The sequence below is a fragment of the Ovis canadensis genome, chromosome 19 (assembly GCF_042477335.2).
Source record: "Ovis canadensis isolate MfBH-ARS-UI-01 breed Bighorn chromosome 19, ARS-UI_OviCan_v2, whole genome shotgun sequence".
NCBI classification, from domain to species: domain Eukaryota; kingdom Metazoa; phylum Chordata; class Mammalia; order Artiodactyla; family Bovidae; genus Ovis; species Ovis canadensis.
In genome coordinates, this window is record NC_091263.1 from 29,209,946 (window position 1) to 29,221,845 (window position 11,900).

At 47.2% G+C, this 11,900-nt stretch overlaps 1 protein-coding gene across 1 annotated transcript; it reads right to left on the bottom strand.

Annotated features, from left to right (window-relative positions):
* Positions 1-5,188: 5,188 nt before the first annotated feature.
* Positions 5,189-9,802, bottom strand: LYZL4 (lysozyme like 4). Its single transcript, XM_069562135.1, has 5 exons — positions 9,731-9,802; positions 8,584-8,740; positions 8,330-8,479; positions 7,590-7,668; positions 5,189-5,258 (listed from the first exon to the last, which is right to left on the bottom strand). Exons 2-5 carry the CDS (start codon positions 8,720-8,722, stop codon positions 5,189-5,191), a joined length of 438 nt encoding a protein of 145 aa, XP_069418236.1. The 5' UTR covers positions 8,723-8,740; positions 9,731-9,802.
* Between the last annotated feature and the right edge of the window lie 2,098 nt (positions 9,803-11,900).

Consider the following 11,900-nt stretch of genomic DNA (forward strand, 5'->3'; position numbering starts at 1 on the left):
TGAAGTTCCCCTACAAGGCACCAGCAAATTTTGCTCTTGATCAGGACTTATGGCCTTTCCTGTTAGTGTTGGAGAGGAAGGGGGAAAGTTCTTCCCCCTATTAGCCTTAAAATCTAATTGAGGAAAATTCTGTTGCCTAGACAATGGCATATTAAAGTGTTTAGCAAAAGCAAGAATTTATAAGAAATTGTCCCTGACCTATAAGAACTAGGGAACTTAATAAATCTTCCAGAATTTTTTGCCACAATTACAATATATCATGCTCAGAAATTGCATTAGTATGGAGATGAGATGGGCAGAGGACTGTGGGCTCCTGGAACAGTAGGACAACACTCCAGAGCCTTCTGGCCTCTTGAGGTAATAAGTATATCTCTTGAGTAGCCACCCAAGAGAAGGAAACCAGGAAGGGAGATGAGGTATGTATCATGTATATTGATGACCTACTTTGTGCAGACACAGAGCTGGGAACCTTGATTATATAATAGCATCTCTTAGAACCTTCACTGGTGTAAATCATCTGCTGTTTTGTTTCTTGGTTTTGGTTTTGTTTTTGTTTTTTTCTTAATTCTCCACTGGATTAAGTTTCTTAGGATGGCATGTGAGACAAGCCTATTCTGGCTATCTTAAACAAAAAGCAATACGTACTATATAAATGCTTCCCCAGTGTGGTAAAGAATCTGCCTGCAGTGCAGGAGACACAAAAGACTGATTCGATCCCTGGGTCAGGAAGATCCCCTGGAGGAGGAAATGGCCACCCACTTCCAGCATTCTTGCCTGAAAAAACCTGTGGATAGAGGAGCCTGGTGGGCTACAGACCAAAGGGTCAGGAAGAGTTGAACACAATTGAGTGACGGAGTACATACTGTGTAAGTACTGCTGGATCCCACAGAGTAAAAAGGAATAGCCAACCAAAGGCTGGAGATGGACAGGAGCCAGGGGCAGGTGTGTGGACTCAGCAGTAGGTTTGCTGATGACCTCTTTAGTGAACTGACTTGTCCATGACTCAGCAACCCAAGGTCCAGCCCCTCAGTTCAAGGACAGAGAATGTGATGGACGTAGTCAAAATTGGACTCTCCCCTATATCTCTCAGGGATGGCGAAGAGGATGAGGACATGTGGTGTAGACAGAACCTATGAAGGCTCATCTGTGCCAGCTTTGTGAGCTGTTGTTCCCGGAGATGCAGTAGTGCAAGGTCTCCCAACACCAGCTCCTGGCATGGTGCTCTCAAAGCCACTGACAACGAGGAGTCATCTCTTTCACAGTAATTTCTATTTTGCTCTTTATATTATGAGCTTACAGAGCGATGTAAAAATAATCAAAAGAAACAAAGTGGACTTCCCTGATGGCGCAGTGGATAAGAATTTGCCTGCCAATTCAGCCGACATGGGTTCAATCCCTGGTCTGGGATGAACCCACGTATCACAAAACAGCTAAGCCCATGCACCACAACTTTTGAACCTGCGTGCCTAGAGCCTGTGTTCCACAACAAGAAGCCACTGCAATGAGAAGCCTGCACACCACAACTAGAGAGTAGCCCCACTCGCTGCAACTAGAGAAAGTCTGCGCAAAGCAACAAAGACACACGAACACAATTCTGTAAAGCAATTATCCTTCATTTAAAAACAAGTAAATAAAAAAAAAACAAAGATGCAGTACAGCCAAAAATAAATAAATAAATAGAAGAAACAAAGTACATTAAAATTTTTTGCTACAATAAGTACTTAACAAATTAACCAAATTAAATCAGACCTCTGAGGACTTGTACAATCCTTTTTGTCTCTTTTCTTATTAACTTTTATTGGAGTATAGTTGCTTTACAATGTTGTGTTGGTTTCTACCATACAGCAAAGTGAATCAGTTATCTGTATACATATATCCCGTCTTTTTTGGGTTTCCTTCCCATGTGGGTCACCACAGAGCATTGAGTAGTTCCCTGTGCTATATAGTAGGTTCTCATTAGTTATCTGCTTTACACATAACAGTGTATATATGTCAGTCCCAATCTCCCAATCCATCCCACCCTCCCACTTCCCCCTTGTTGTAGTAAATAAATCTCCCATTGAGGCATCACGAGCAACACCCCTGCTTCTTCGTTCTTCCTGAAGTTGGAGGAGCTGGGGGCCTGGGAGGTACCTGTACCAATAGGGTTTCAGATGCAGGTTTGGCTTCTCCACTGAGCTACATTTGCAGACATTTAGAAGGCAGAATGGAGGTAATAGACATTCCCCATCTCATAACTGGTGCACATCGATACTTCACAGGCCAGAAAGGGCATGGCCCGGGAATCAGCATTTTAACAGCCAGTGCAGGTGATCTTCATGGTGACACAAGTGTGGAAACATTACAAGTCACCACACTGCCTTCTTTACTGATTTTTCTGTAGTTGAGAAAGTTACTTCATCTCCTGGGGCCTCGATTTCAAGCCTCTGAGCACTCTGACAGTGACCCATTGTTTTGTGTCAGTTGCCGAAAGCTTCTTCAATACCAAGTCTTTCATTCAAAAACTGGAGACTTGATTTTCCAGCTAATTAATGGGATGGAAAATTAACACTGATACAGTACCAGAGTTTGGAGGGGCTGTGTGAGAAAGTGATAGGTTTTGAGAGGATACCCATTACATCCCCATCACCTACCAGGCTGGAGTAAAGTCAAGTTTTTTAGCCCCTCCAAACCCCAATTTCCCCACTTGTGATATAGTTATGATTTATATTTGCCTTGTAAGGTTTTGCAAGGTCTGAAAATATTGCAAGTAAAGGCCTCAGTATATTATTTTGTAAAACTGGAGTTAATATGGTAGCTGCTAGTGATAGAAGTAACAGTAACAGGAGTCATTTTTTTTTTTGTTTGGTTAGTATTTATTTTTATTTATTTATTTGGCCATGCTGGGTCTTAGTTGCAGCAGAATCTAGTTCCCTGATCAGGAATGGAACCCAGGCCCCCTTACATTGGAAGTGCAGAGTCTTAGCCACTGACCACAGCAGGGAGACCCCAGGAGTCATTGTTCACGAGATTTTTAAAATCTAGCTTTTGATCAACCAGACAGGGAGGGCGGCTTTCCTGGTTGGCTCAGTGGTGTAGAATCCACCTGCCAATGCGGGAGATATGGGTTCAATCCCTGCTCTGGAAAGATCCCACATGCCGCAGAGCAGCTAAGGCTGTGTACCACAACTATTGAGCCGGTTCTCTAGGACCTGGGAGCCACAGCTTCTGAAGCCCCCATGCCCTGCAGCCTGTTCTCAGCCTGTGCTCCACAAGAGAAGCCACGGCTATGAGAAGCCTGTGCACTGCAATGAAGAGTAGCCCTGGCTCGCCACAACTAGAGAAAAACCTGTGCAGCAATGAAGACCCAGCACAACCATAAATAAATAAATAAACCAGACAGCGAGATCTGGCCCCAGGATGAGAGCTCATTGTAATGCCCGTTATCAGTGGCTTTGAGAGCATCACACCAGGAGACGGCGCTGGGAAACCCTAGAGAGGGCAGTCTGATCGATACATTAACATTTGCTTTGTCCTCAAGCCTCACGCCCATGTTGACACAAGTGGCCATTAGAGGATCATGACGAGCCGTGGCAGAAGTAATGGGCTGGAAGGAGGCGGCAGCCCAATGGATGTGGCTCTTGAGGAGATAGTTTTAATCAATTGTAGGTGGTCATTAATGTCTAGGATAAAGTTGGGTTGAAATCAGGTGCATTATCGCATGCAGCCCCACCCTTGGAGATGGTGTGTGTCCCCAGCTCAATGAGGAGCTCTCATGGTCTCCAAAGTGTCTCAGTGACCTCAGCAGCAAGGGAGGCTGCCAGCAGGAATTTCACTGTATGATTCGTGCTGTGTGGGCAGGAGCTATCAAACACCCTTTTCCCTGGAGGTGGGGAAGCCATATAAAACCAACTGATTAAGCTGATCAGTCAGAGCTGAGAGTGAGGAGAAGTTCTGCCTCTGAAATTCTCACTTGCAGCTCTTTCTTCGGCTTTCTGAAAGAGACCGGGATGCACACGAAACCCAGGGCTGACTTGCTCTCAGTGCTGCCTGACTGTCAGGCAGCTGTGATTCATTTCGTCACATCATTTTGTTTTGTCCTTGTAGAGATCAAATGGAGTAGCAAGAGCGGGTATAAACAGTCGTGTGTAAACTACGTTATAGTTTGTCCACTAAATGGAGATCATGCGGTTGTTAAAAACGGTGCTGGGATCCCCATCTAAGTCATGGAAATGTTGTAGTTGTTCAGTCACTCAGTTGTGTCCAACTCTTTGCTACTCCATGAACTGCAGCATGCCAGGCTTGCCTGTCCTTCACCAGCTCCTGGAGTTTGCTCAAACTCATGTTCGTTGAGTTGGTGACGCCATCCAACTATCCTCTGTCATTCCCTTATCTTCCTGCCTTCAATTTTGGAAATGTTAGACCATAAAATATGAAGTGGAAAAAAAAAGCAAGATACAGAACTGTGTACACAGTAGGAGTTCAAGCTTTTTGGAAAAAAAATATGTCCACACCCACCCTGAAGCAGGAAAGGGATATGAACGGACTAACAGTAACCATCCCTATTGCACGGTACCCTCAACTGTGTCTGCATAATAGTAATGAAAACTTCTGCTTCCAGTGGGGGGATGATGAGCGTTTTAAATTTCCTTCTTTATGACTTTGTACTCTCCAAGTTTTACCTATTAAATGTATATTGTTTAATTTTAAAAGTGCAAGAAGGGACTTCCCTGTGGCTAAGAGTCCACGCTTCCCATACAGGGGGCCAAATTCGATCCCCGGTCAGGAAACTAAGATCCCACATGCCACAGGGTGTGGTCAAAATTAATAAAACTTGTTTTAAATAAAAAATTGTACCATCATCTCCCTACTTGGGAAGCAGCAGTTAGTGTTTGGGGGCGGGAGGGGGGGGAAGTCCTTCACCTGAAATTAAGGAATAAGGAACAATAAGGAAGCATGATAATGGTGAATAATAGTGTCCACCATAACAATCACAGTACAATAGGACAAGCAGAGCCCTTTGGGCCAGGTTGAATAACTAGCAGTTTATTCTGCATCCTGCATCCCCAAATGAAACAAACTTTTGCCGTCTTCCCTCTAGAGCATCCAGCAGTGGGATAATCAACAGGATAAGTACAGGCAGTGAAGCAGGAAAGCATCTCCACTAGGAAGATGCCAGCAGCAAGTATGGCGAGGGCTTTCCCAGCAGCTACAGCTTGCATCCATCCAGCCACCGTGCCAGAGTGTCAGAGTGCTGGCAGTTGAGAGTCCAAGAGGGCCTACAGGGAAGAAGGCCGGGGAGTGTGAACCAGAGAGGGCTCCCTATATTGCAGCTCAACCCCCACTGGCCCATTTACACCCCTTGCCTGATGCCTGGAGCATTTGAGTGGGCACAGTTCTGAAGGCTTTTGTGCATCCCAAGTACGTCTCTCTCCATGGTTCCTCCAACCCTCGCAGGCGTGAGCATGAGTGCTCCCTCCATCTGCTATACAACACCCCCTTTCTCATAAACCCCACACTGTGAGATGGGGAGGCTGAGCTGTGAACTGTGAAATCCTTCTCCAGTCCTGCAAGGCATTTTTAACCTCCCTGAAGGGAGCATCGGAGAAGTTCTGTGACATATGTGATGAGTACTCGGCAGACTCTAGTTCTGAAATGGGAACCCCTGTCCCTGAGCCAGGGCCCCTTCCATGCACCTGTTTCACCCTTCACCTTCCAAAATTCCTTCCAGCTCCTCAATCCTCAACCCTAGTTCAGCTGGACTGAGTTTCTCTACCCTTTCCTCCTGATGCCTGTAAACATGACCCTGCCTATTCCCAGCCCCTTGGCCAGCTTCCAGACCCCACGTCCTCCTCTCTTATCCCAGAAGCTGTTGGAATCACCAGGCCAGCTGCAGACCATTAGACATCCTGTTAGTTCATCTCATCCCTTGGTCAGGTATGAGGTTCCATGTGAGGTCGTCCCACAGTTGGAACAGGGGCTGGGGTCCCCTGGCCCCTCATGGCTGCAAAGCAGCAGGGAGGGCATGCAGAGACATATTTGCGGAAATCACAGCACCCTCCTTAGCCCTGAGCAAGGCATTGCAGATGGGACTCCTGAGGACGTCGAGGAGGAAGGAGGGGTGGCCTGGGTCTTCTCCCATCCTGTCCACACCAGCTTCACAGAGCAGCCTGATCTGAGCTTTGGAAAAGCCACTGCAGCTTATTAACTTAATAAGAGCTCACTCCACTGGGAATTCTGAGGAAGTGAGAAGCCTTGATCAGCCTGGCCCAACACATTTCTACTTAGTGCCACACAACAAAGATGATTTTATCTCATTAGTGCTTACCCTAGGGGCCAGCCAAGCTTCCAAATTAACTGGAAAGTCAAGACTATGTATGAAAGATATTTCAAACACTCAGAAGACAGTTAACATTAACAAGAGGATTCCCTCTTTAAAATGCAATCTATTAGTGAGAAAATGGGTTAAGGCATAAGTGATGTCAAGGCTACCGACTAGCATTTGAAAAATACGAAGCTGGATTCCCTATCTCACTTTTCATATCAACGTAAGTTTCAAGAAGGACTAACAGTTAAGTATATTTAAAATGACAACTCTATTTTATGATTTATTTAACAAAAACTTAATATAGGTTATTTTGTGCCGGGCACTGTTCCAGCAGAGAGAGAAACATGGTTTGATTTCTTTACAATCTTTCATCTTAATCTTGGCTCCATCTTGGTTGCTACACATCTAACTAGGAGATGTATGAGACACGTAAAAGCAACACTGCCCTATAAACCCTGTAAAGGTGGGGACTGGGTTTTATTTGCTCAGGTATAACCTACAAGCTGGCTTAGTGCTTTGCATGGGATGCTGCTGCTGCTGCTGCTGCTGCTGCTAAGTTGCTTCAGTCGTGTCCGACTCTGTGGGACCCCATAGATGGCAGCCCACCAGGCTCCCCCATCACTGGGATTCTCCAGGCAAGAACACTGGAGTGGGCTGCCATTTCCTTCTCTAATGCAGGAAAGTGAAAAGTGAAAGTGAAGTCGCTCAGTCGTGTCCAACTCTTAGCGACCCCATGGACTGTAGCCTACCGGGCTCCTCCGTCCATGGGATTTTCCAGGCAAGAGTACTGGAGTGGGGTGCCATTGCCTTTCTCCTGCATAGGATGCTGCTGCTGCTAAGCCACTTCAGTCGTGTCTGACTCTGTGTGACCCCATAGATGGCAGCCCACCAGGCTGCTCTGTCCCTAGGATTCTCCAGGCAAGAACACTGGAGTGGATTGCCATTTCCTTCTCCATGCGTTCTCTAGGACATAAGCAACATGATGAGTTTCCCTGGTGGCTCAGTGGTAAAGAATCCGCCTGCAATGCAGGAGACCACCTGCACTGCTGGATATGTGGGTTCGATACCTGGGTTGGGAAGATTCCCCTGAAGAAGGAAATGGCAACCCACTCCAGTATTCTCACATGGGAAATCCCATGGACAGAGGAACCTAGTGGGCTACGGTCCATGGTGCCACAAAGAGCTGGACACAACTTAGCAACTAAACCACCACCACCCATCTAAAGTCACACACTAATGGGACCTGACGTGTGGGTGAAAGTCAGGAACACAGGCTACTTACCATGCTCCCATCCCTCTTTTTCCTTTTACAATTATCTTGGCACATTCGATTGTCCTCTTTAAATCTGGATTCAGTAAAGCTGTGAAGAAAACGAAGTGGAATGATACCATGTCACCACTCAGCAGCTAAGTCAGAGTGATGTCAAGGAAGCTACCAGGAGCTCACGTTAGAGAGGGTTTTAATTCCTTTTTTTACGTTTTATCTAGTAGGAGGGTTTTTTCAGGGTATTTGTTCTACTATAGTTTCATCACAACACCCCATACCACCTCTACTACAGATAGTTGCATATTTCTCCCATTGGATTCTGGAGATAAATACACATCATCTTCTTATGAGGTATACAGTACAGGCCTGTCTTCTCCCAGTGATCACTTCCACCTGTCAAAGTAGCAGCCTCTGCTCCCCTTGAGGAAGAGTATCAGTTATACTAGGCCTAACCAGAGCTGCCTGGTCTCACCCCTCATGCTCTTCCTTGCCTCCTCCTCTGCCCATCTGGACATGAGTCTCCCTCGCTGCATCCCAGGCCACCAAGCCCACAGCTCTCTCTCCCTGTGGACTCTGGACAGTGCGGCATAGCCTCCTGTGACCCCATTCTGGATTTGGCTCAGCCCAGCCTCCGCCAGGCCCTCCTCCTCTCAGCTCCAAACTTGTAAACTCTGGTCACTGGGAAAGCAGCCCCCTGAGCTCAACGTGGCTGCCCTCCACCCTCCACAGCCCCCAGCATGGAAGGAGGGACCTACCAGAGCAAGACATGTGGCAGCGGTTCCTGCCGTGGTCACACCAGTCGTGGTTGCGGATCTGAAAGAGGCCATAGCCGATGAAGTCACCGCGCGAGTTTTCATAGACAGCCATAGGGTTGAACTTGCTCTCAAAATAAGCCAGGCACACCCCTAAGACGGAACAGACAGGGTATGGCTCAGAGGAGCACTGGGGAAGCCTGGAAAGGAGCTAGTGGTTAAAGAGGTGAGGAGGAGGGTTGAGAGGGGCCACTCACAGTTTTCAAGGCTGTAGCCCTCAAAATCACTCAGGCCTCCTTCATGGAGCTTCTTAGCCACCACGCAGCGCCCCAGAACCGCAGTGTCACTTGGAACCACCAGGTACCCAATGAGAGACAGCACCATGGATGCCTTCATCCTCCTGAGCTCAGGGTGCTGGCTGGTAGGGGAGAGGATGGAGTCACAAGCAATCCCCACTGAGATCACAGGGACCCTGGCAGAAGAGAAGGGTGCTGTGGGTCTGTGGGTCTGTGGGTATATGACTCGGTATGTTCAGAAAACGTAGAGGCCTTCCTGACTTAACCACAATGCTTAGTTCATCAGAGTCCCGCCACGACTAACACAACGGCCACTGTCATATTGGATTATTCCACCACTGCTTTTTCTCCTGGAATACAAATTCTGAGCTGTGGCCTTAACCTTTACGCTGTCTTGACCCCAGATTTTCTACAAACGAGACTCCAGGGACCTTGTCTCTTGTCCTCACAGGGAGACCTGGTCCAGTCCAGATGTGCCACTGACTCATTGGAAATGGCAGAGCAGTCCCTTCGCCTCACAGAGCCTCTCCTTTCACACCTATTTTCCCTTCGTTCACCTTCACGCCGTCACATTCACCTTGCACGTTTCCTTTCTTTGTACATGTGCATCTCATCTCTACCACAGGTCCTTTGCACCTGCTCTTCCTTCTGCCTAGAACATGATTTTCTCCAACCACCATAGAGCCTGCCCTTTCCTGTTCACAGTCTCAGCTCAAACAAGCTCACCAACTCAAATAGGATCACTTTCCCACTGCCCTATCACAGAAAATAGCTTTTGTTTTCTTCATAATACATGTAAATTTCAGAAAGGTCCTTGTTCATTTTTCATTCATTTGTCTACCTCCCCTGTCAGAGCGTAAGCAGCAGGCATGCAGGAACTTGGCCTGCCTTGTTCTCTGCTTCATCCTCAGAACTCAGAACAGACCTTGGGACACAGTAGGTCCTCAGTGAATCTTTGATGAGTGAATAAATGAATGAATAAACAAAACCTCATCTTCCCAACAGAACTGTCATCGGATGAGCAGTAAGCGAATTTGCTGATAAGCGTCTCCTGCAGCCAGGGATCATCCTGCCTGTCCCAGTTCCTGCCCAGGATACACCCACTCACCCTTCTTCCGAGGCCCTTGGTGCCTCCTCAGAGGAAAGGGAGAGCAGCCACTCTGGCAGCCTTTCCTTTATTGCAGGAAAGTTGCTCTATCTACACTCTGGACATTTCACTGTCTTGATAACCCATTTGCCTTCACTCAAGAGCTTCCAAACTGTAAGTCCTTCTTCCTGACCTGCTTTTCTGGAATCTTTTCTATGACATCAGTTGCTATGCACCAGAATATTCCGACACAGGGATCAGTTGGTCACCAACGCATTTGTATTAGTTTTCTGTTGCTGCTATAACAAGTTACCTTCAGCTGAGCAGCTTAAATAACACAAATGTATCATCTTGAAGTTCTATAGGTCAGAAATCTAACAGGGCTCACCAGGCTAAAAGCAAAGTGTTGGCAGCATTGTTCTCCTTCCTAGGGGACCTAAAGGGGTCATTTGGGTGGTTGGCAGACTACAGTCCCTGTAGCCGTAGCACTGAGATCTCTGTTTCCTTGCTGGCTATCAGCTGAGGGTCATTTCCAGCTGCTAGGGGCCATCTGCCTTTCTAGGCTCTACCTCTTTCTTCTATCTTCAAAGATGGCAAGGGTGCTTAAAAACCCTCTTTCACGTTGAGTCTCACTTATCTCCCCTTCCACTGTTGAATCTCATGGACCACTTTCTGCTTCCTCTCCCACTTTTTTTTTTTTTTTTGTGAGGATACTTCCTTTACAATGCTGTGATGGTCTCTGCTGTCCATCAACATGAATCAGTCATAATTATTTATATATATCCCCTCCCTCTTGAGATCCCCCACCCCTCTAGGTCATCACAGAGTAGCAGGCTGGGCTCCCTGAGTTGTACAGCAGCTTCCCACTAGCTATCCATTCTATACGTGCTAGTGTGTGTAGATATACTCTTAAGGGCTTCCTAGATAGCGCAGTGGTAAAGAATCTGCCTGCCAGTGTAGGTGACGTTGGAGATGCAGGTAAATGTCAATGCTAGTTTCTCAATTTCTTTTAGCCTGTCCTTCCCCTGCTGCGTCCACTTTTAAGGCTACATGTGATTGCATTGATTCACCCAGACTCTTCAGGATAATCTCTCCATTTACATCATTTGGAGTTACCCACAAACAAACTTCTGCCAGGGGGCCTGGACTGGAGGCATGAGGGTTATGGTCATTTCTACTATGAGACATCCACACTCTGCTTCTGGGAGTGTTTCCAAGGAAGCAGCCCTAGCTGGTCCCTGGGATCCCTGGAAGCTCTGATGCTATAATCCCTCTCCAAGGGATAATGCATCATCACTCATTCTTCAGTAGCCATGACCTGAACGGAATTTGTATCAGGGGAGAAAGTTGTAGCCTTGGGAGTGGATATTATATGAGCTTATTGTTATCCAGACACTCTCTGGGTTCTGGGAGTGGACAGAGATGTGCTTGCTTTGAGGAAGGTGCACTGTGAGACCATCCTCTTCTGCAGTCCTGGAACTGGATGTGGTTTCCTTCCCTCCTTGGTTTGTATTCATTATAAAGGTGGTGAGGGGAGGGGGCGCAGAGAATGTGCTTTATTTAATGTGGAGAAATCTGGATGGCAGCACTCTAATCAAGGCATTAGGCTCAGCCCTGACAGCAGTGAGATGGCATGATCTTATACGCCACTCATGCCCTACAGGGAAAGCTACACACCAGCACACTGGCCGCTCATCTTCTTTTCCCCAGGCTTGGTGACCCAGGCATCAGTCATTGGTTTTTGGTCCCAAGTCTTCCAGCAAATCTGCTGAAATCCCTCCTCCGACAAGTGGAGAATACCTGTGTGTACGGGAAGGCCACCTTTAGCTCCAAAATACAGAGGTGTGCACGTAAGTGGGATCATGCCAGCTGTTCCATCACAGCTTTGGTTTCTGTAAAAATCATTTGTCACCTATAATCCAACAGTAAGATAGATCTGGCGGCCTCAAGTTCCAAGTCCCTTACAGGAGCCAGGGTCCCTGAAATGGGGCCAGGCTCAGCCTCTTCTAATTGGGGATGGGGATCCAGCCCTGAGTCCCTGAGTCTCACCTGCTCTCACAGGGCTGTGGTCTCTGAGTTTTCCCCAGCCCTGGGCCCGAGCTGAACTTCTCCTGAGCTTTCCCCAGCAGATGGAGATCCATCTGCTCTTCAGACATCACCCAATAACACAATCTAAAATTACCCTTGAATC